Source organism: Gouania willdenowi, chromosome 17 (assembly GCF_900634775.1).
Source record: "Gouania willdenowi chromosome 17, fGouWil2.1, whole genome shotgun sequence".
NCBI classification, from domain to species: domain Eukaryota; kingdom Metazoa; phylum Chordata; class Actinopteri; order Blenniiformes; family Gobiesocidae; genus Gouania; species Gouania willdenowi.
Window position 1 is genome coordinate 152091 of NC_041060.1, and position 21885 is coordinate 173975.

Consider the following 21885-nt stretch of genomic DNA (forward strand, 5'->3'; position numbering starts at 1 on the left):
TAGTCCATGATCTGTCTCAACCTCTGCTTAGAAGAGGCTTGAAATACGGCCGTTCTGCAGACATGTTGGCCCGTTTCCAGACAAGTGCGCACTGACTGTGGTGCTTGTATTAAGCATCTGTATTAAGCCCCTTCATGTTCTTGAAACATTTTTTATTGGATTTTATTTTGTGCACTCGCGAAATTTCGTGCCACGAAATGTTGTTACATTCCTGTATCTGATTACTGATTGATGATGATATTTATTTGTTCTTGGCTGTCTTAAAACATATACAATACAAAGAATAAACATTCATTTTAACAACCAAAAATTAAATGGGATGAAGCAGTAACTGCTTATCGGAGCCCATCCCCAAACAGCATTATAAAAAAACATATCTAACACAAAAGTATCAAAGACAATTAACTAAAACACGCAATATGATTATGTGTTACCTGTTCTGAAGAGATTTAATTTATAAGATACGTTTTATATATTAATATCAACACATGATTAATGGTTATTTATAACTCTGATTCCACAGGACAAGTAACCAGAAGCAAATAGGTCCTGTCAAAGCCAAGGCCAAAGTAGCCATTGTGTTACAGTTGTCAGTATCAGGGTAAGAAGAATGGACAAACACACGCACACGCACACACACACACACGCGCACACACACAGTGTAAAGAGAAAAACAACTAGAATATTTGCATTTCCTGAAGACAATGCAAGAGAGGATGCAGGTGCTGGCCAGTGTTGCACTGCATTAGCATAAGTTAGCATTACCAATAGCTAGCATTAGATAGCATTAACACTAACCTAGCATGAACATTAATTTAACAATAACATTAGCCTAGCATTAACAATAATCTAGCATTAGCATTAATCTAGCAATAGCATTTGCCTAGCATTAACATTAATGTAACGTTAGCACCAACCTAGCATTAGCATTAACCTAGCATTAACATTACCTGGCAATAACACATGCCTAGCATTTGCATTGGCCTAGCATTAACATCGGCCTAGCAATAACATGTACCTAGAATTAGCATTGGCTAGCATTAGCACTAATTTAGCAATAGCATTAATCTAGCATTAACTAAGCACTAACGTAGCAATAACTCATACCTAGCATTAGCCTAGCATTAGCACTAACTTAGCAATAGCATTAACCTAACATTAGCTAAGCACTAAACTATCAATAACACATACCAAGTATTAGCATTAACCTAGCAATAACACATACAAGCATTGGCCTAGCATTAACACTAACTTAGCAACCTAGCAATAGCTGAACTTCTAATAACTGCTCACTAAAGTATGTCACTAACTGTTCAGACAAGCCCAGCCATCTCAGATCTACTTCACTGGAGACATTAAAGGGGAGGCGGCCATGAAGTCAGAGAGCGACATCGGGAATTCCATCATACACCAGTTCAGAGTGAGTAATGCTACTACTGTTGTCCAACTACTGGTCAACGAACTAAATGAAGGAAGATTTACACTCCCACATGTTCCCAGATCATTAACTTAGGAAAGCGACTGGCAGACTTTGGCACTGCTACCCTGAACATTGACTGGCCAAAGGAGACGGAGAAGGGAAAGTGGCTGCTCTACCTGATGAAGATCAGCTCCATGGGAGTGGAGATGGAGTGCACGCCGAAGGGGGAGATCAACCCTCTTACCATGGTCAGTCAGCGTCACAGGATCATTTAAAGCTGCTGGACATAAAACATATTTCATCAGATAAATCCGTAGTGTTGGCCTTAGTGTTGTAGTCTTTTAAAGGTCTCGGTCTTGGAGTTCCCGAACTTTGAATTTTTTTGTCTAGACCGGCACTGATTTCTGCTATTTTATAACTTTATTAATGTGATGACGAGGAGAAGAACTTGGTAAAACGATTAATATCTTTGATTCATGCGTTACCTTTTTTTGTTTGACAAATGTATTTTAAAGAAACTAAAACTGAGGAGAGAATGTTCTTTAACGGTTTCAATACTTGTCATGGTTTTTGACTTAATCTCGACTCGTAAAAGTCTTGGATAATGTGGTCTAGAGCACAACAGTAGTCGCGTTAGGTCCCATAGCTCAATGAATAATAGATCATTTCCTCAAAATTGGTGCTTGAAAGTTTGTTTTCATCTCCACTGTAAACAATTTCATTGTGACATTTTTGCGCATTGCATTGTGGGATTTTGAGTCGCAGAGACAGATGCATAGAAGTGTTTTTACTTCATTCTGAAATCACGGGGAATACCGGGAACAAACTAGAACAAAAGTGGCGTCAAGTGAATTATTGTCTTCCTTATCGAGTGAAGAAAAATAAGAAATCACCATACGCAGAGTTTTGGGGGTGGGGCAGCAAAAGTTGTCATTACAGTTTTTCCGAATTTATTCGAAAAAAATATGAAACAGTTTTCTGCTGCTTTGATTCTAACATATTACTGTTAGTTTCATGTTTTTTTCAGGTGTGTAGTATTCAGTGAAATGGTCCCAAACCTTTGAGACTTTAGGTTGGTTCTTTTTCTGTTGTGCAATTCTTCTTCCCAATGTAAATGGTGAAGCGACACTGCCCCCAGCAGTTCATGTATCGTACTGCAGCAAAAATGAAGCAAGAAGTGGCTGCTGACCTGATCATTTATTTACAACACATCGACGCAACAATTACTAATCCTTTTTGCATTATTTTAATGTTACACACATTGTGATTGGAGCGGATCTAAAGACGGTCTATATATTTAATTACATTTTTTCTCCCCCCCACCCTGAATCTGTCTATGGGACTCCACATCCCACAATGCAATGCAGGAAACTTTTCTGACTATGAAAAAGTCTTTATTTTGTGGCAATTTGAACTTTATTTATTTATTTTATTTTATTGAAGATTATTTTTTGAGAAAATAATCTTCAATTTATTGATCTACGGGGCCTCCACTATGTTGTTATCTTGATAGAGGGTCCCATTCCTCTCTCTAACACTCCCTCTATGTCTGCTTCTTCCCTTGTGTGTTTGCTCCTGTTCTCCTTCTGGCTTTTGTCTTGCAGGTCCGTGGGATCCTCAGTGTGGAGTTACAGAGTCTCAACAACTCTGTCTCCACCCTTTCCTCTGCACACACCCAACACAGCATAACGTGGATGGCTGTTCATCATAGGAATGGGATCCACACAAGGTTCCTGCTGCTTAACAGAAGGTTTTCCTTGCCGCCATGATGAATTCATGTTGGGTGTGGGATACATATGTATGTGTATATACGTATATATGCATATGTGTGTATCCATAAAATGAAGAGTCCGTCCCTAAGACTGTTCTACTGTAAAGTGCCTTGAGATACCATTGGTTATGATTTGGCGCTATACAAATAAAGATTGATTGATTGATTGATTGATTGATAAAGAAATATCAATTGAACAGTTTTTCATAGATTTTATCATTTTAAATTGAAATATAACTTTTCATTTAAAGGGAGCATCCAGTGCCAGGTGGAGGAGAGCAGCAGAAAAGAGCAATAATCAGAGTAAACAGGGCACTCTGGCTCGTCTGGCTGATGGAAAAAAGAGCAAAACTTTGGTAAATGACTTGATTCTGTCCACTTGAATTCATCGTGTCAACCAGTGAGAGGAGAGTTCAGTGGTGATTTTGTGTTTTCTGTCTTTACAGTCTTGTGGGAAAGGTGCTAAATGTGTGAGAATAAAATGCCCTCTGCGGGCGTTGGACAGTAATGCACTCATCACTCTCAACTCTCGGCTGTGGAACAGCACCTTCCTAGAGGTAAAAACCATTGATATTACTCACCTGCTGTATCGTTTCACATCAGCGTGCGATGATTTTAACGGTTTCATTCTCACCGTCCTATGGGGGAGAAAAAAACTTTTCATTTATCTTTTTGTAAAAGCGAAAACATGTTTGTTTTTGAATACATAAAAAAAAATTGTAAAAGTATTGTTTGATTACAAAGGGATAAAGTTTGTTTTTGTTCTAGATATGAAATAAAGAGTTTGCTTATTCAAACAATAAATATTACTAGTAATAATAATACAAAGAACATTTTTTAGAGGAACTTTTTGGAAATTTTGAAACATTTTTTTAGTTTAGAAAAAGTCCCTTTTTTTCCTGGATATTTGTTGAATATTTTCTGCCAATTGATCGTGTTTGGCTTTGTTTGATAGTTAACCAAATCCTTACATTGTTTTATTTATTGACTGATATCCAGCCATTGCTCTTTTATGAATAACTAATGTCTAATGCATTTTTCTCTAAACTTCTACACAGTAATGTAGAGGAGTTAAAACCAGTGATAAAATACAGAATATGGAATGATTAATGGTCAACATACTGTTTTGCTTTGTTTAATCCTGCAACGCTTCTAGAAAATTTGGATTGGATGTATTTAATGTGCAATTTCCAGCTGAGTGAATTGTCTATAGTCATTTATTAATTTTAAGATACTTGCTCTATCCTATCTACTGTTAATGGTTTTCATATTTACAGAAAACATACTTGATTTGGTTAAGTTCAATGATAGTTTTTCTCTTTTTCATAAAAGATGATACAAAAAAACATTTGTATCATCTTTATATTGTTGTTACATTACATGAATCTTTGATAGACATTAAAAACAAATGGGGACCCAATACTAACCCCTGGGGGACGCCACAACATTACGTGTAAATAAAATGACATTTAACGTGTAACTAAACCCTCAGGTTTTTGCTGACCTGTAATGAGGGATAAATAAAAAAAGCTTTGATTGTGGGCGGGGCTCCTGGAGCAGTTAAGACACGCCCAGTCTATACCATAAAATCCCAAAAGAACAATCTATGCTACGCTAACTAGCTACTTAATACTCACTATACTAATCTTACATCTTTAATGTGATCATTTTGCTCCAGATGTTGCTGTATTACACGCTACGTGTGTAATACAGCAAATTAAATTATTGAATCACATTTATTTTTGTTCTAACAGGACTATTCCAAGTTACACCACACAGAACTAGCAGCCAGAGCCTTTCTGAGCTTTGAAAGTTTGGCAAAGAACATTTTGCTGCAAAACGCTGAGACAGAGGTGAGCAGAAAATAACTTTAAGCTCAGTTTTGACTGATTTTAGGACGTTAACGCGCACGGGTTGTGTTGTGTTGTTCAGGTCAAACTGACGGTGTTCCCAGAGAGGCGTGAGGCTCAGTCTGGAGGCGTGCCCTGGTGGATCATCGTGCTTTCCATCCTCCTTGGTCTCCTGCTGCTGGGTCTGCTGGTTTTCCTGCTTTGGAAGGTAACATGTGTTAGCTAATTTAACCTCACATCTTTTTTTGTGTCCACGTTCTCTAATAATCTGCCTCTCCTCAGTGTGGAGTCTTTGGGAAAAAGAATAAAGAAGACCCGTCAGAAAAAGAGAAACTGACACCTAATGCATAAAAACCAGAGGGTAAAAAAATACCCGACGAGCCACGACCGACTCAAACACTTTTACTCACTTTTTTGTTTTTTTGCTACAACAGCTGCTTTCTGGTGTTCTGAACGCTGTTTTCTAACACTTTTAAAGTATCCTCCACTGTTTTTATAAATGTGGTCTAAAACCTTCTAAATGTCCTTATTAGTAGATTTATGTCTAACAGAGTACATTATTAATAACCACATTCATTTTAAAAATGGGACGACTTTACAGTTTTAGAGCCTGTGTTCCTCCATCTTGAAATCACATGATTGATGATGTCACACGGCCCCACTGCCTGTAAACATTAAGCCTGATTTATAGATCATTTAGTAGATTTTTAGATCATTTAGTAGATTTTTTGGTCAAAATAATTTGTTAAAGATGAAAAAACCTTGTTGATTTACAGCTTTTCATGCTGTTCTAAGAAGTAGTGACAGCAGTAACTCCTCAATCATGTATTTTAATCCAAAATAAGCTATAAAATAAACACTTATCAATATAACAATATTAAAATTTTCAATATCACCAAAATGGAAACCTTGATATATCTTGAATGTCAATATACTGCCCAGAAAATGATCTATGACCGCGAGTGTGATTCACAATATAATGGTAGAAAATGATTTTTTCCAAATTTTGCCAGATCGTTTCTATTGATATTTTGAACATCAGTACCAAAAATGAAGTCAATATAATGTCCATAAAGGGTGGCACACCTTTTCACTATCTTTATTGCTAAACCAAATAATTAGTAACTTTCACAGATATCACATGAATGATATAAAGGTATGTTCATTAATATTCTCTCCCTGTACAGTATGTATACTTAACGAGTAAGAGCCTTAGTTAAAATTATTCCTGAAAATAGAAAAAACATTGTGAAAAAGCGTGCCATCCTAAATGTGCAGCGATTTATTCCATTTTTGATACAGATGTTTATGTCAATTGGAACACGGCAAAAAGCAATCTGGCAAAATTTGGTAAAATCGGATTTCGTGAACCACCCAAATGACCACAGGTTAAAGGCAGGACTGACTCCGCCCAAAAGGACTTTTATCCTCAGGGTTTGTGCGTCTTCAACAGTCTATGATTTACTCACTAACTTCAGCTACCAGAGCACGTCAGCACACTGAGCTCTTCTTCTCTGCTTCATTGTCTACTACCAAACTGCTGAGTGAGAACTGCCGCCCCCCGCGCTCAGATTATTTTGTGGAATGAATATGGTGTAAAATAGTTTGTTTTGTTAGACATAGATTTACTAATAAATACATTTGAAAGATTTTAAGCCACATTAGTAAAAACGGTGAAAAATCCCTGGATTTCACGTCATGATTTCAGCTGCATGGTGCGGGGGGGGGGGGGGGGGGGGGGCAGAAACAATAACTGATCATCACTGTCTTCTCTGATCACATCTTTTGATCCATTTCCAATCTGTATTTTTGCTACACAGAGCGACTCAGCACTTATTGATCACAATGAGTCGTTTCTGTTGCTTTCTCTGCAGTGTGGATTTTTTACACGAGCCAAATACAAAGACAAAGTTCCCAGTTACAGCGCGGTGCGGATCAGTCGCGAGGAGAGGGGGAGGAGTCCTGGGAACAGAGAGAATCTACCGGAAAAGACGACGCCCCGATGACAACCTGACGTTAATAACTGAACAGTTATTAGAACCAGTGCAGATTTACCGTCACTGCTGAACCAGATCATCATTTAGTACAGCAGAGAATGTAAATATTAAAAGCAACTCACTTAAAGCTGCTGCAGATGCTCATTTTAATCAGATAAAGACGTAGTGTTGGAATCATAGATCAATACATTTAAGATCATTTGCTAGGAAATAAGATGTAAATGGTTGAAACTTGTCAGAAAAGTTCCATGCATTGCATTGTGGGATGTCAAGTCCCGTTAACGGGGTTCTTAATCTTGGGGTCGCCAGATGTCTTCAACAAAATAATAGTTTTTAGAACAATTTGAGCCCATTTTTGCTTATTTTTACAATTTTTCTGCAACTACACCAACATGCCATGTTTTCTGCATTTTTTCCACTTTCCAGACATGTTCAGCTCTTATAAACCCTTTCCACCACTTTTCCACCTAATGTCACATATGTTCACTTATTGTCACTTTTCACCAAATTTCACGCTTATTTTTGCCAATTTAACCACATTCACGATTCATCAGGATCATTTTCCAGCTTAAATTGTTACAACTTTTTAAATTACATTATCCAACATCCCCCATTTCTGACTCTTTGAAGCTTTTTTAACACTTTTTCTGTCTGTTTTTATCCACTATAATTTACAACTTTTAACCATTTTCCGCATTTTTTCAAATCCCATTTCTCCTCCTTTTCCACCATTTTTGGTCACTTTGATCCATTTTATTAGTGATTAAAACCATGATTTCCATCTTTAAGATGACTATAATAATAACAATAAACATTCCTGGATAACAGTGGATATTATTCAGATGAATAAATAAATGTGGTTATCACAGAATCATAGAACAATGGACCATCATTTTACTGACTTTATGGATGGACCCCAAAAATTATTTACACTTCATTATTGTCAATATTTTGTTGCATTTGCCCCAAAAAACTCTGCCAAAGTGACTTCCCTACACATTCTATGGGACTCCACATCCCACAATGCAATGCGCAAAACTTTTCCAACAATATTTCTAACCTGAGTTTCCAATGAAGACGAAAAACTTTCATTCCATTTTTTTTTTACTCCACTTTGTCTGCACATGCTGTCGAAGGTCAACACTATATGTCGTGCAATCTTTTCAGCAATGCATGTTTTATTATTGCAATTAAATACATTTATTTTATTGCATAACTGTGCCCATCACCAGCCCTCCCTAACGAAGGGTAAGAAACACTTTATTATAGGAGGATATAAAGAGAGGGCTGTGTTACATATGGGTGAGGGGGAAGGGAACAGGGGAGATGGAGTTAGGGTAGGTCAATGGAAGGTGTGCAGGAGAGTGCAACGTGATGCTACAGTTTCAGCGGCAATTTAAACCTTTCACTTGTTTTCAAGCTAATATACATTTATTGATTATGAGGCCTACACTTTGTCTTTATCTGATCAAAAAATGATTAACTCCAGCAGTTTTAACAGGATTTTATTTGTTGAACATCTTTGATCTTGTGTAAAGTCTTAACATTTTTTGTTAACAAATCACTGAATAGACGGATGCCGTCCTACTCTATCGTTTTAAGAGGATTCTAGAAATGCTACGTGTTGTACAACTGTTCATCCTTTTCTAGAATATTATTTATTCAAGCACTTTTTGTCACGTTTTCTACGGCTTAAAGACTCTTTAAATGTGTTTTTTCTCGTTCAGGATTTCTTAATCATCTTCTTTAAAAACAGTAAATCCATTTTTTATTCTCAACATGTATATATATTGCAGTGGTTCTCAACTGGTCTCACCCTGCCACCCAATTTTACCACGTCATTACTTTAAGAATTCAACCAACCAAATTTAATTTTATTAATCCATATCTTTTTTTTTTTATAAACATAAATCTTTATATTTGCCTGTGCAACAAGCATTTCACAACAGGCCAGTCAAAAGACAAGTTTCTTTCAAAATAAAAGACAAGTCCAACCCAACATGAGACATTAAGTATTTATGTATTTTTGACCAGCTGTCCGTGACCCACCTTTGGGTCCCGACCCACCAGTTGAAAATCACTGTCCTATTGTCCATATACTTTAACTTTAGTGCAGCTGTCAAACACAAAAAAATGAAAATGTAAAACAAAATAAATGTTGAATTTATTTTGTGTTAAATGACTTCAACAGAGTTTTTATTTTAGAGATAAAACATCATTTATTAACACAAAACAGCATAACTCAGGAAAACACATTAAAATCATTGTTAAATTATGAATTTAAATTAAAAAAGTAGAACACGTCTCTCAGATGTTAAAGGTGTGTGTGTGTGTGTGTGTGTGTCACAGCAGAGACTCGGTCCTCACTGTTTTACTGCTGCGTCTCACGACCGTCGTTGGTTTTTCATCCTTCGTCTCTTTATCCTGAAACACTTTCACTTCTTTCTGCCTCTTCTGATCTTTCCTTTGATCTTTTTCTTCTTTCTTTAAGTCTTTCAGCTTCTTCTTGATCACAGATCGATCGCTTTGACTCCACACACCCAGAGACTGATCACAGGACGAACACGGAAGCTGATATTAACCATAGTTTAGTTATATTTTATTATATTAACCATAGTTTAGTTTATATTTTATTATATGAACCATAGTTTAGTTATATTTTATTATATGAACCATAGTTTAGTTATATTTTATTATATGAACCATAGTTTTATATTTTATTATATTAACCATAGTTTAACTATATTTTATTATATTAACCATAGTTTAGTTATATTTTATTATATTAACCATAGTTTAATTATATTTTATTATATTAACCATAGTTTAATTATATTTTATTATATTAACCATAGTTTAATTATATTTTATTATATTAACCATAGTTTAATTATATTTTATTATATTAACCATAGTTTAATTATATTTTATTATATTAACCATAGTTTAATTATATTTTATTATATTAACCATAGTTTAATTATATTTTATTATATTAACCATAGTTTAATTATATTTTATTATATTAACCATAGTTTAATTATATTTTATTATATTAACCATAGTTTAATTATATTTTATTATATTAACCATAGTTTAATTATATTTTATTATATTAACCATAGTTTAATTATATTTTATTATATTAACCATAGTTTAATTATATTTTATTATATTAACCATAGTTTAATTATATTTTATTATATTAACCATAGTTTAATTATATTTTATTATATTAACCATAGTTTAATTATATTTTATTATATTAACCATAGTTTAATTATATTTTATTATATTAACCATAGTTTAATTATATTTTATTATATTAACCATAGTTTAATTATATTTTATTATATTAACCATAGTTTAGTTATATTTTATTATATTAACCATAGTTTAGTTATATTTTATTATATTAACCATAGTTTAGTTATATTTTATTATATTAACCATAGTTTAGTTATATTTTATTATATTAACCATAGTTTAATTATATTTTATTATATTAACCATAGTTTAGTTATATTTTATTATATTAACCATAGTTTAATTATATTTTATTATATTAACCATAGTTTAGTTATATTTTATTATATTAACCATAGTTTAGTTATATTTTATTATATTAACCATAGTTTAATTATATTTTATTATATTAACCATAGTTTAGTTATATTTTATTATATTAACCATAGTTTAATTATATTTTATTATATTAACCATAGTTTAGTTATATTTTATTATATTAACCATAGTTTAGTTATATTTTATTATATTAACCATAGTTTAGTTATATTTTATTATATGAACCATAGTTTAATTCTATTTTATTATATTAACCATAGTTTAATTTTATTTTATATATATTTAGTTACGGTTTAAGTAAACCTGTTCCCAAGATTCAACTTTAATGTAAATGACTATGTATAACACAATCTCAATGCGCTTATCAAAATATATGAAATTCATAAGATGTGTTCAGGGTCCCTGGGAAACGTGGATAATTTCACTAATTGGATGTCTGGGTTAATCTGACGTATGGTCGCCATAAGTTAAATAAAGTGTCATAATTGATTCTAAATTATCTTGGAGGAACACAAATTACATAAATACAAATCAAAGCAAATTGATGTGTTATATTATATAAAACAAAAGATTTACTTAATTACAATTCCTTGTTTACAGTTTATTGTACTTTGATACTCTCACATACTGTATGACATACTGTGTAGAACTCTGGGAAACACTTTTAAAACCATTGTTAATGTTTTATATCCATCCGATAAATAAAGGGTATTATTATTATTATCATTACACATGTTGAAAATGTTTTAAACCTCCTTCAAATAAAACTAATTACATATGAAACTACTTGTAATTCTGTTTTAAAAGCTCACATGTAAAAATGATACACACCTACAGTATCAGTGATGTTGTATAAATGCTGAATAGGGATGTAACAATTCACTTAGTTCACGATACGATTCTCTCACCATTTATTTTACCAAATGGGAATGTAGACAAATGGTGACTCATTGTCAAAAGAATCCCTTGATAAACTATTCAAAACAATGCAATTTAACTAAAAATAAATCTTGAATGAAATAAAGGAAAAATACAAATGAAGAAGCTTATTAATTTAAATTCTGGTTCTATAGTAAACAATGCAAAACTACATAATAGTTCTTTTTCTTTTTAAAAGTGCAACTGAAAATGTATTTTCACTGTATTTACATCAGATATTAGTTTGGACCAACAGAGGGCGCTGTAACCCAGTGGTCGGTTGGCATGCAGTTATTCTCGTAGTGAAGAGATGCTATGCTAGCAGACAGAGCTAATAGAAAAATGGGACTTTTACAGATATTCACGTAATATTACAGATTATTTCAGTGCTAGGGATAAGGAATCATTTATGAACATGTTTAAGAGTAGAAGGTGATTCGGCACGCTGCCTACGCTTCTGGACAAGAGAAGGATAAATATAAATATATAAATATAGCAGTACTGCGATTAAATTTTCATAGTATTGATATGAACAGTGATACCTATGAATTCGATTTTTAACTGCCTTACAATAAATCGTTACATCCCTAATGCTGAATCATCAATAATGCTCACCTTGAGTTTGTCTCCGTCCATGCTGAGCAGCTGCGCTCCGTCCACGCCTCTGGCAGAAAACTGGGTCTTGTATTGATCCATGTTCAGGGCGATCAGCCACAGACACACCTGCTGGGGGCTCCACTCCAGAACGGGTCGACTACGCCACTGATGGTTGTTATTGGTGGGAATGGAATCATCATCATCATCATCATCTAAAGTCTGCCCAGCATCCAAGAGAAGATTTAAGATTAAAGATTAAAATATACTGTAGGTAAAATATGACTGATTATGAATGGAGTACGGTGTTTACTGTAGGACGTCCTCATGACTCAGCAAAACCTGTCAGATGAAACAGCTTCACTTGTCAAACATTGTCGGTATATTTCCTGTAATTACATTTTTCATCTGATTCTGTAAATGTTCCTACATTCTTTTCTTTGTGTTATAATGTATTACACTGTTTTTATTATTCCATTTTTATGGTAAAGTGTCATTGGGTGGCCAGAAAGGCACTTTTATTTCAAATGAATTATTGTTATTAAACCAATCAAACAATCTCGGGCTTCAAAATAAAAGTCCTCGGACTCAAAGGCCTCCGGCTGTAAAACATGACGTAGCGTTTTATTTTGAAGGAACCAGAAGTTCACATACGTTGAAAAGCCATTCTTTCCTTTGATTTTTCAAAAGTTAACAAACATTGTTTGATTAATAAATACATAGTTAAATGAAACCTTTAAAAATAAATAGAAAATAACAGCTTTCATCTTTAATCTTGTATCTGAACAAACCACATGTATTTCCTGTTTCTTCAAAAATACTCAGGTTTTTTTAGGCCGTTTAGTCTGATGACTTTTATTTTGAAGCCTGAGGCTGTTACATCTGACAGAGTTTTTCTGAGTGTTTCTCGTACAACGACAATTAAAAAACTATCTACATGAGTCAGTTTGGTCCAATCAATAACAGGTTTTAGGGTTCTCTCCAGTGATGTTGAGCGTAGGGCCCCCGACGTAATTATTCTCCCCCACAGAGCGATGGTGCCCCTATGTTCAGTTTTCAGCAACGTAGGGGGGATTTTCAGTTTTTTCCTCGGTACCGTTGTAATAATTGTTGCACACTTGGACACAGAGACTTCCAGTCGTGCACAGGTTGTTTTAACTGTTTTTAATCTGAATAACGCATACATCAGACGCACCATCTATTCAATACAGGCGATCTGCTCGGACGTTTCCGTCTTTACCCGAGGACCCCTGCAGCCCTTTAGCTGCCCCCGATGCTGCCTGTGTGCACTGTCCAATACAAACAATGTGAAAACCGTCTGGTTGAAATGAGTTCAGGCTTAAAGAGACGTCACTATTCTGAAAGGGTCTTTTTTCAGCCAGATTAAAGCTCTACTGTGTGCATCTTCCACATGGGTGTGTGCACACGTGCATCCTTTACACTCATGTGTGTGCGTGTGCATGCATGTCCTCCACGCTTGTATGTGCGTGCGTCATCTGCGCGTGCGTTTCCATATTACTGCAGATTCCACATAATACCTCATTTAAATTTGAAATGGAATCAGTCTTTGGAATAAAATGTTTTCTCATCTCTACAGTGTTTGTGAGTATTTATTAGTGGAGGACCTCTCTCTCATATATACACATACACACACACACACACAATTCAACAAATGTAACTTTTAGCTTTAAAGTAAGGCTGAATGTGGCCCTCAGAGTTAAACATTTCTACATTTTTCACACCATGTGAGAAGCCTGGGTGAGATACCTAATGATACCTGACTCTGAGGAATGAGGATGTCCTACAACGTAAACCGTATGAGTTATTGTGAGGAGGAAAATTAGCGACTGACCTCAGTGGAGGAAAAGGTGAAAGTGTGCGAGTGACTAGAAACGTGGCACACCATGCTGGAGCTGTCCGCTGCAGAGCCAACGCCCTGGAACCAACACAATCAATCCCGTCTCCACGTGCACTGCTCACCCATGCATGTGTGCAGGGTTGGGTTCAATTACAATTACATGATCAATGAAAACACAATTATGGTTATGGTGACCAGCATTTTTCCCCCAATTACAATTAAAATGATTATTTTTCACCTGAAAGTCAATTATAAATGAACACAATTACTGATCCTGAAGTAAATAACCTGAAAATGTGACCTTGTGTTAGCATCTCTTATGAGTCTTAAATCAGCTGTAAAATAATGATCCAATTTCTTCCTTTTCTCTTGATATTAATATTTGTAATGTGCGTGTCAGTATAGCCCTAGATTTACATTTTTTTAAAGAACGGTAAAAATATCCTCAACAGAAGTGATGAGTAGTGGAGAAAACGATCTGAAACATATTAATAATTACGTACAGTATGTGTAAGCCTTAGAACTGAAACACAAGGTTTCACAGTTTACAGTTTAATTAAATTGTAATTGTAATGGACATTCAATTAAAACTTTAAGTCAATTATCAGAACTCTATTACAACTAGGGCTGCACTATTACGGCCAAAAGGATCACCATTTGGATAAAGATTTGAATCACGATATTCATCACAATTATTTATCATCATCTTTTGTTAAAAAGTAGTTAAATAAAAATACAGATGTTTTTCTTAACGTGAACATTTTAGTGTAAAAGAAAAGCTTTAAAAACCGAATAATGATAATTACTATAACATTTATTCAAAATGTACTAATATAAATATACTGTACAACTATTTGAAAACAATTAGTGTATGAAGAAAAGTTAAGAACATTAAGCTACAGGTTATTGTTTTAAAAAGGTTTTATTTATCAGTGACTACAGCATATTTACAAGTTAATAAATATTATTTCATTATTGTGCATAGTTACTGTATATGTAGGTTACATCTGAATGAGGTCACCTTTTTATTAAAAAATGAATAAAAATACAACTGTTTACATGTGTTTCTAAGCAGTAAGAACGGTAAATAAATCTCAATAAAACTCCAGAAAACAAAAACACCAGGAATAACTATTTTCTCCCTGGTAAATACAGTAACTTTAACAACATGTACAATGATGGTGATATTACAGCCTGTGTATACACTTTCTCCCCACCCCAACACTAGTGCCCTCCCCACCTAAAAAAAAATAAAAAAACCTTAAAACTCCAGTTTCTCAACTGCCGTGCACGTTAACAAAATATTATCACATCAACTTGTTGCTGAGGCAACAAGCGTGTGAGCAGCTGACGTGACCTACATGTGGCTTTTTCTGAATAAAAACCAGTAAAAAAGCATCGTTGCAGGTCAGTTGCTCCCATTAGTCGAGAACGGTTTCGGTCTCTGAAGCATTTTGACTCGGTCTGGTCTCGGACGCGGGCTGCCCGGACTCTGTTTTTAAACTTTTTATAATGTATAATGACCGCAACCTTCCTTAATGTGACTGAGTGACGTGTGTGACACACACACACACACACGCAGGAAAGAGAGGCGGAGCTAAACATGTCCGCTAACTTGTTGGTTGTGAAGTTTGGTTTTACGAACCACAAAGAATACATTTGTAAAAACACACAAAGAGGAAACACTCTGTGGTGTGTTATTTCTAAACACTTGCTGTACATTCAGCTGATATAAACATCTTGTTTTCAAATATGTAGAATAATTGTGAATTTATCAGTAGCCGTTTTAATATTTTAGTTAATTTTTTGCAGGAATTTTTTTTGTCCGTCAAGTGTATTTAAAATTAACTAAAATTATGACAAGGTTCGACAGTTAAATAACATTCTCTCTTTAGTTTTATTTATTTATATATATTTTTTAAATAAATAAAAAAAAAAAATGTTTATGGTCTTGACTCAGTCTCGGCTCCTGGAAGTCTTGGTCTTGAACACAACACTACCCATTAGTCTAGTTTACAGAGTGACACATTGATCTGTTATTAAGGTTTCTAATGAAGCCTTAATCATGTGATCGCCCCCTGGTGGTTGGCTGACTGCTGAGGCAGAGGAAGTCTTTGTTTCATATACAGCAGAGTCACATTTTAAATGGAAAAATCAGCTTCATTTAATTGTGAGTATGATTAAAATTGATTAATTACAACAGCAACAGATTTATTTGAGTTACAATAACATCATGTTTGTTGTTAATGAATTATAATTGACCCCAACCGTGCCTGTGTGCTAATAGTGCTACGTCAGCATACCTGCTGTCTCCTGCCTGAGGTGGTGAGATACGGTAAACTGGTGCTGGAGACGGAGCGGAGCCTCTGTCTGCAGGGCTCTAGCTCCTCCTCCTTTTCTCTCTCACGTTCTCCAAACCAGGGGAAGGGCAGACATGAAGGCATGGAGGCCACGGAACTGGACGGAGAAATCCCATCAGGATCATCCACCAGGTCCCCCAGTGATCCCCTAGGAACAATTAAACATTTTAAAACCGTGGTTCACAACCCTTTTCAGGTCAATACGCCATGTTTATACCACTCATTTCTGGCCCTAAAAACTTTATTTTTCCTTGTGTGTTAAACAGTTACAAACAAGGAGTAGCCAGGATTAGTGATTTATTCTTTTATATTACACTATTATAATTATTTATAGGGGTGTCCTCATCAAATATTGATATCGGTCCGTTATCAGCCTGAAAATGAATATCAGATTTTATTAGACTGCATCTAAAATGTCTGATATATATGATATTATATTTATTCATTTGTAGAATACTGTAGATATTATGTTGAAGGTTAAAATGTATGCAACTAATCTGTTATTAGGGTCAGTTTTTTCATCCCTACTGTTTTTATTATTTAAATTGTAAATTGTGTGAAAGCTTGATATAAAACATATTTTAATAATTATCATGGCAATTAAAGTCATTTATCTGAATTCAATTACAATTTAATTAGGATTATGGTGTATTACATAATTGTAATTCATTATCAATTACGCGATAATTATAATTGACCCCAACCCTGATATATGTATGCTCTTCATTTAACTTAACCCCTAACAGCTGATGAATGAATAACGTTATTGATTTGTTTCTATAGTTTTTTTATATAATGCTGTTACTGCTTCAGCTCATTCTATTTTTGGTTGTTTAAATAAATGTTTATTCTTTGTATTAAATTATCTATGTTGGATGACAGCCAAGAACAAATAAAATATCAATATAAATGTATTTTATTTCCCTCCGTTTCTTGGTTTTATTTTCTGTGTTGCTCTACATAAGAAATTACAACTGCTATTATAATATAATATGATATGATATTATACTGTATATGCTGTTGGAAAGTCAAAAGAAAATTGAATTAAAAAAAGAAAACAATAAATGTTCTTACCTGTCGTTTATGGACTTTCTGTTCTTTTTTTCACTTCTTCGTTTGCTGAGTGACTTACGAATGTCGCTAAAAGAACAAATAAATCAAAAGCTCTTTATTGATGATCTTATTAATGTATGTATTCATCTCCTTAATGTCCAAATATCAACAAGTGATGAAAATAAGCTGAGTTAACTCTGGCCTTGAGTAGGAAACGCATGTTTTTGTTGCACCTGAAATGAGGAAACTTCCTCTTGGATTTCTTTGAAGCAGAGGACTTGCAGGGTGAGGGGGGGTACGTGGGGGGGGTGAACACGGAGGTGTTGGTGAGCTGGGGGCTGAGGAGTGAACACGAGGAGGTGCTGGAATGTTCACTCCTGCTATTTTGTGCTGATGGAGGAATGGTCAGTAGGAGTCCGTCCTGCAGCGTCTCCACTGCTTCCTGTCAACGACATGAACCATGTCATATGTGAGAAATGCTGAGTCAGCTTTAGAATCTCTGTACAAGGAGTCCCACCTGTTTTCTGAAGCTCTCCCGTAGTTTGTCTCTGGAGGGGGGGTGACGCTTGGATTTCTGGGCGAGCTGAGCTCTGGCTATGTGAGCGCTGCAGTCCAGACGCCCAGTGTTAGGAACAGGAACGTACCAGTCTGGACATTAAAAACAATTTTTTTTTGCTACAACATTTTTCTTCTTACATTCCTAATTTTTCCATAATTTTGGTTTATATTTTTAAAGACCACCTCAGTAGTTTTTATTTTGTTGGGCATGGCATAGTTGAAAATAAAAGACAACTCTTATTTGTCGTGTACTGTGATATATTTTGATCATAATTACTTTATATTGGGTATATGAGGTAAATGTGGCCTAGTTTTCACTTCCATATAGAAATAATATATAAAGTATGCAAGTCACCAACATTATCCAGGTAATAAAGTGACAGATTTCAGTCTCTGCAAGATTTTCACTCAAATTTCCTTGACTTTGACAATTTTATTTCATTTGGGGAAATTTTGTGGAATAACTTCAGGAAAATGACAGGATTTTGTAAAAAAAAATTGAGACTTCTTTCCACAATTTTAGATAAAAAAAATGTATACAATCATGTAAACTGAGCCTGAAAATGGTGGAGTTTCATTGAATCTGTATTTGAAGGGGCTGAGGGCCACATTGGATGCTATAAAGGGCCAGATTTGGCCCCCGGGCAGTGGTTCCCAAGTCTGAGTTTTTAATCGTTCTCCACGCAGTCTTGTTCTATATTTTTTTTTCTTGTTTGTAAAAGCATTTTTACACAAGTACACATTGGCAAAGAGCATCAAGCATGTTTGGCTAGCACAAAGCAATGTAGCTCTCGCCATAATTTTCACTTTTTGAAATTGAGATTAGCCTCTGTAAAACCACCCTTAAGTGGTGACAGAAAAACAATGTGGAATTTGTGGCAATGCATGGAGGCTCCTGATTCTATTAACTCACTCAGTGCCATTGGCGAGAACACTCGTCAATTGCATTTTTTCACAGAAGTTGCTAGGATACACTGTGACGGAGTTCTACTGTGAATATAAGGCATCTCTGTTGATGTAGTGACCAACTGTGCCCTGAAGGTGGCAGCAGTACACGTTTAGATGTGACATTAGCCACTGATGGTACCATTAGCTAAGGAGGAAGAAGCAGGAACGAGGGAGAATATGGAGCTATGAAGTGATATTGTGACGTATCCATCAGATCAGAGCTCCACATACTAACACAGAACATGTGTGGACCTGATTATTGATTATGTTGTGATTGTGAGATAAAACCATCAACTAAACAGACCAAACGGGTCATCTCTGGGCGTCGAGAGGAAGAGGAAGTTACATCTGTGTGATTGACAGGGGGAGGGGCAGATACACAATACAATAAGTAAAACATTCAACTGTGAGTCAGATAGCAAAAAAATAATAATTTTACCATCAAAAGCCTCGTTTATTTTTTTTTTTAGAAGGAAACCAATGTTCAGATGATTTCTTTCTGATAAAAGTAGAGACTTGTCATAGTACCAAATATTCTGTGTCAATAAAAATCAGTCAAAATGCTGTAAAACGACTGGCACTGAATGAGTTAATATTTCCAATGTTGTCACACTGTTTCAGGAATGTTTTCACACCTGTACCCCACTTAAGGAACCTAGGGTCAAAATAATTCCATATTCAAACTATTTGGTTCCTACCTGAACCAGTGGAGTCCACTAACTGGTTCTTTCCCTCCAGTGAAGAGTCTTTTCTCTGGAGCTGAGCCTTCTGTTGACCAATCAGAAAGTAAAACAATAACTACAGAGAAATCAGCTTCAGTAAAATCCATAAAGTAAATCAGTTTCTACCTCTTTCTGGAGTCTTTCCACAGCATTAATGTGATGTCTGTCTCTCTCCTCCATTTCTCTCCTAAAATCTGCCTCCCTTTTGTCTCCTTCTTCTTCTCTATAAAAACACAATTATTCAGCGTTAACTTACTCTTTGATCCTCACCGTGCTTGGTTTCCTCTGATAGTTCTGGTCTTTTTGTGATAAGTGAAAGCTCACCAAGTGAACTCTGGTCCTCTATAAAATGTGGGTCTCGGTTTTAATCATGTGAGAAAGAAAACAGGACCAAATATAGGACTTTACGTTGAAGCGCAATATTGACGTGACATGACGCCTCTGAGCGCTGACAGGTGTGAGACGGAGCAACATCAGTGTTTATGTAGCGCATTAGCGCTGGTTGTGGGATCATATGATTAATGACGTTTCTACGGGGATTGTTTTAGGATATCCTTTAGAAAATATAAAAAGAGGGACTAAATATATATATATATATATATATATATAATATATATAAACGACAACTGTTAGTATGTGTGATTGCTGTGTTTCACTGTCATTACGGACACACACACGCTAAATTATTCGTCCCCCTTGAACTTTTCGACCTTTTGCCACATTTCAGGCTTCAAACATAAAGATATGAAACTGTAATTTTTTGTGAAGAATCAACAACAAGTGGGACACAATCATGAAGTGAAACGAAATTTATTGGATATTTCAAACATTTTTAACAAATAAAAAACTGAAAAATTGGGCGTGCAAAATTATTCATCCCCCTTAAGTTAATACTTTGTAGCTCCACCTTTTGCTGTGATAACTGCTGTAAGTCGTTTGGGGTTTGTTTCTATCAGTTTTACACATTGAGAGACTGGAATATTTGTCCATTCCTTCTTGTAAAACAGCTGGAGCTCAGTGACGTTGGATGGACAGCGTTTGTTAACAGCAGTTTTCAGTTGTTTCCACAGATTCTGGATTGGATTCAGGTCTGGACTTTGACTTGGTCATTCTAACACCTGGAGATGTTTATTTGTGAACCACTTCATTGTAGATTTTGCTTTATGTTTTGGATCATTGTCTTGTTGGAAGACAAATCTCCGTCCCAGTCTCAGGTCTTTTTCAGACTCCATCAGGTTTTCTTCCAGAATGGTCCTGTATTTGGCTCCATCCATCTTCCCATCAATTTTAACCATCTTCCCTGTCCCTGCTGAAGAAAAGCAGCCCAAACCATGATGCTGCCACCACCATGTTTGACAGTGGGGATGGTGTGTTCAGGGTGATGAGCTGTGTTGCGTTTACGCCAAACATAACGTTTTGCATTGTTGCCAAAAAGTTGGATTTTGATTTCGTCCGACCAGAGCACCTTCTTCCACATGTTTGGTGTTTCTCCAGGTGGCTTGTGGCAAACTTTAAACGACACTTTTTATGGATATCTTTAAGAAATGGCTTTCTTCTTGCCACTCTTCCATAAAGGCCAGAGTTGTGCAGTATACGACTGACTGTTGTCCTGTGGACAGAGTCTCCCACCTCAGCTGTACATTTCTACAGTTCATCCAGAGTGATCATGGGCAGCATCTCTGATCAGTTTTCTCCTTGTATGAGCTGAAAGTTTAGAGGGACGGCCGGGTCTTTGTAGATTTGCAGTGGTCTGATACTCCTTCCATTTCAATATTATCACTTGCACAGTGCTCCTTGGGATGTTTAAAGCTTGGGGAATCTTTTTGTATCCACGTCCGGCTTTAAACTTCTCCACAACAGTATCTCAGACCTGCCTGGTGTGTTCCTTGGTCTTGTAATGGTCTTCTGACAGGAATCCCCCAAAAGAGCATCAAACAGCTACAGCTGGTTCAGAACGCTGCAGCTCGGGTCTGAACCAGAACAAAGAGGTCAGAGCACATTACTCCAGTTTTAAAGTCTTTACACTGGCTCCCAGTCAGCCTCAGAATAGACTTTAAAGTTCTGCTGCTGGTGTATAAATCTGTGAATGAGTTTGGTCCAGAATACATCAGTGACATGTTAGTCAGGTATGAACCCAGCAGGTCTCTCAGATCTATGGACACAGATCAGATAGTGGAGCCCAGAGTTCACAGTAAACATGGTGATGCTGCTTTTAGTTGTTATGCTGCAAAGAAGTGGAACAAACTGCCAG

At 35.5% G+C, this 21885-nt stretch overlaps 2 protein-coding genes across 3 annotated transcripts in view; one reads left to right on the forward strand and one right to left on the reverse strand.

Moving 5' to 3' along the window:
• The window catches only part of LOC114479518 (integrin alpha-6-like), a 31354-nt gene extending 23894 nt beyond the window's left edge, over nucleotides 1–7460 (forward strand). Inside the window, exons 18-26 of one of the 2 annotated variants that reach the window (XM_028473237.1) lie at nucleotides 524–601; nucleotides 1318–1420; nucleotides 1501–1668; nucleotides 3443–3547; nucleotides 3638–3748; nucleotides 4946–5044; nucleotides 5124–5249; nucleotides 5324–5402; nucleotides 6916–7053. In XM_028473237.1, the coding sequence (XP_028329038.1) occupies nucleotides 524–601; nucleotides 1318–1420; nucleotides 1501–1668; nucleotides 3443–3547; nucleotides 3638–3748; nucleotides 4946–5044; nucleotides 5124–5249; nucleotides 5324–5392 (859 nt within the window). In that variant the 3' untranslated portion in view covers nucleotides 5393–5402; nucleotides 6916–7053. Of the gene's footprint in view, nucleotides 1–523; nucleotides 602–1317; nucleotides 1421–1500; nucleotides 1669–3442; nucleotides 3548–3637; nucleotides 3749–4945; nucleotides 5045–5123; nucleotides 5250–5323; nucleotides 5403–6915 lie in introns of both variants that reach the window. The other variant, XM_028473236.1, reaches the window with a different exon arrangement.
• Nucleotides 7461–9263: 1803 nt separating this feature from the next.
• LOC114479503 (neurabin-1-like) overlaps nucleotides 9264–21885 on the reverse strand; it is a 29303-nt gene continuing 16681 nt past the window's right edge. Inside the window, 9 exon segments of the mRNA XM_028473211.1 lie at nucleotides 9264–9585; nucleotides 12157–12357; nucleotides 13988–14071; nucleotides 16297–16501; nucleotides 17428–17493; nucleotides 17640–17848; nucleotides 17924–18054; nucleotides 19611–19680; nucleotides 19761–19857. Of these exon segments, the coding sequence (XP_028329012.1) occupies nucleotides 9382–9585; nucleotides 12157–12357; nucleotides 13988–14071; nucleotides 16297–16501; nucleotides 17428–17493; nucleotides 17640–17848; nucleotides 17924–18054; nucleotides 19611–19680; nucleotides 19761–19857 (1267 nt within the window). The 3' untranslated portion in view covers nucleotides 9264–9381.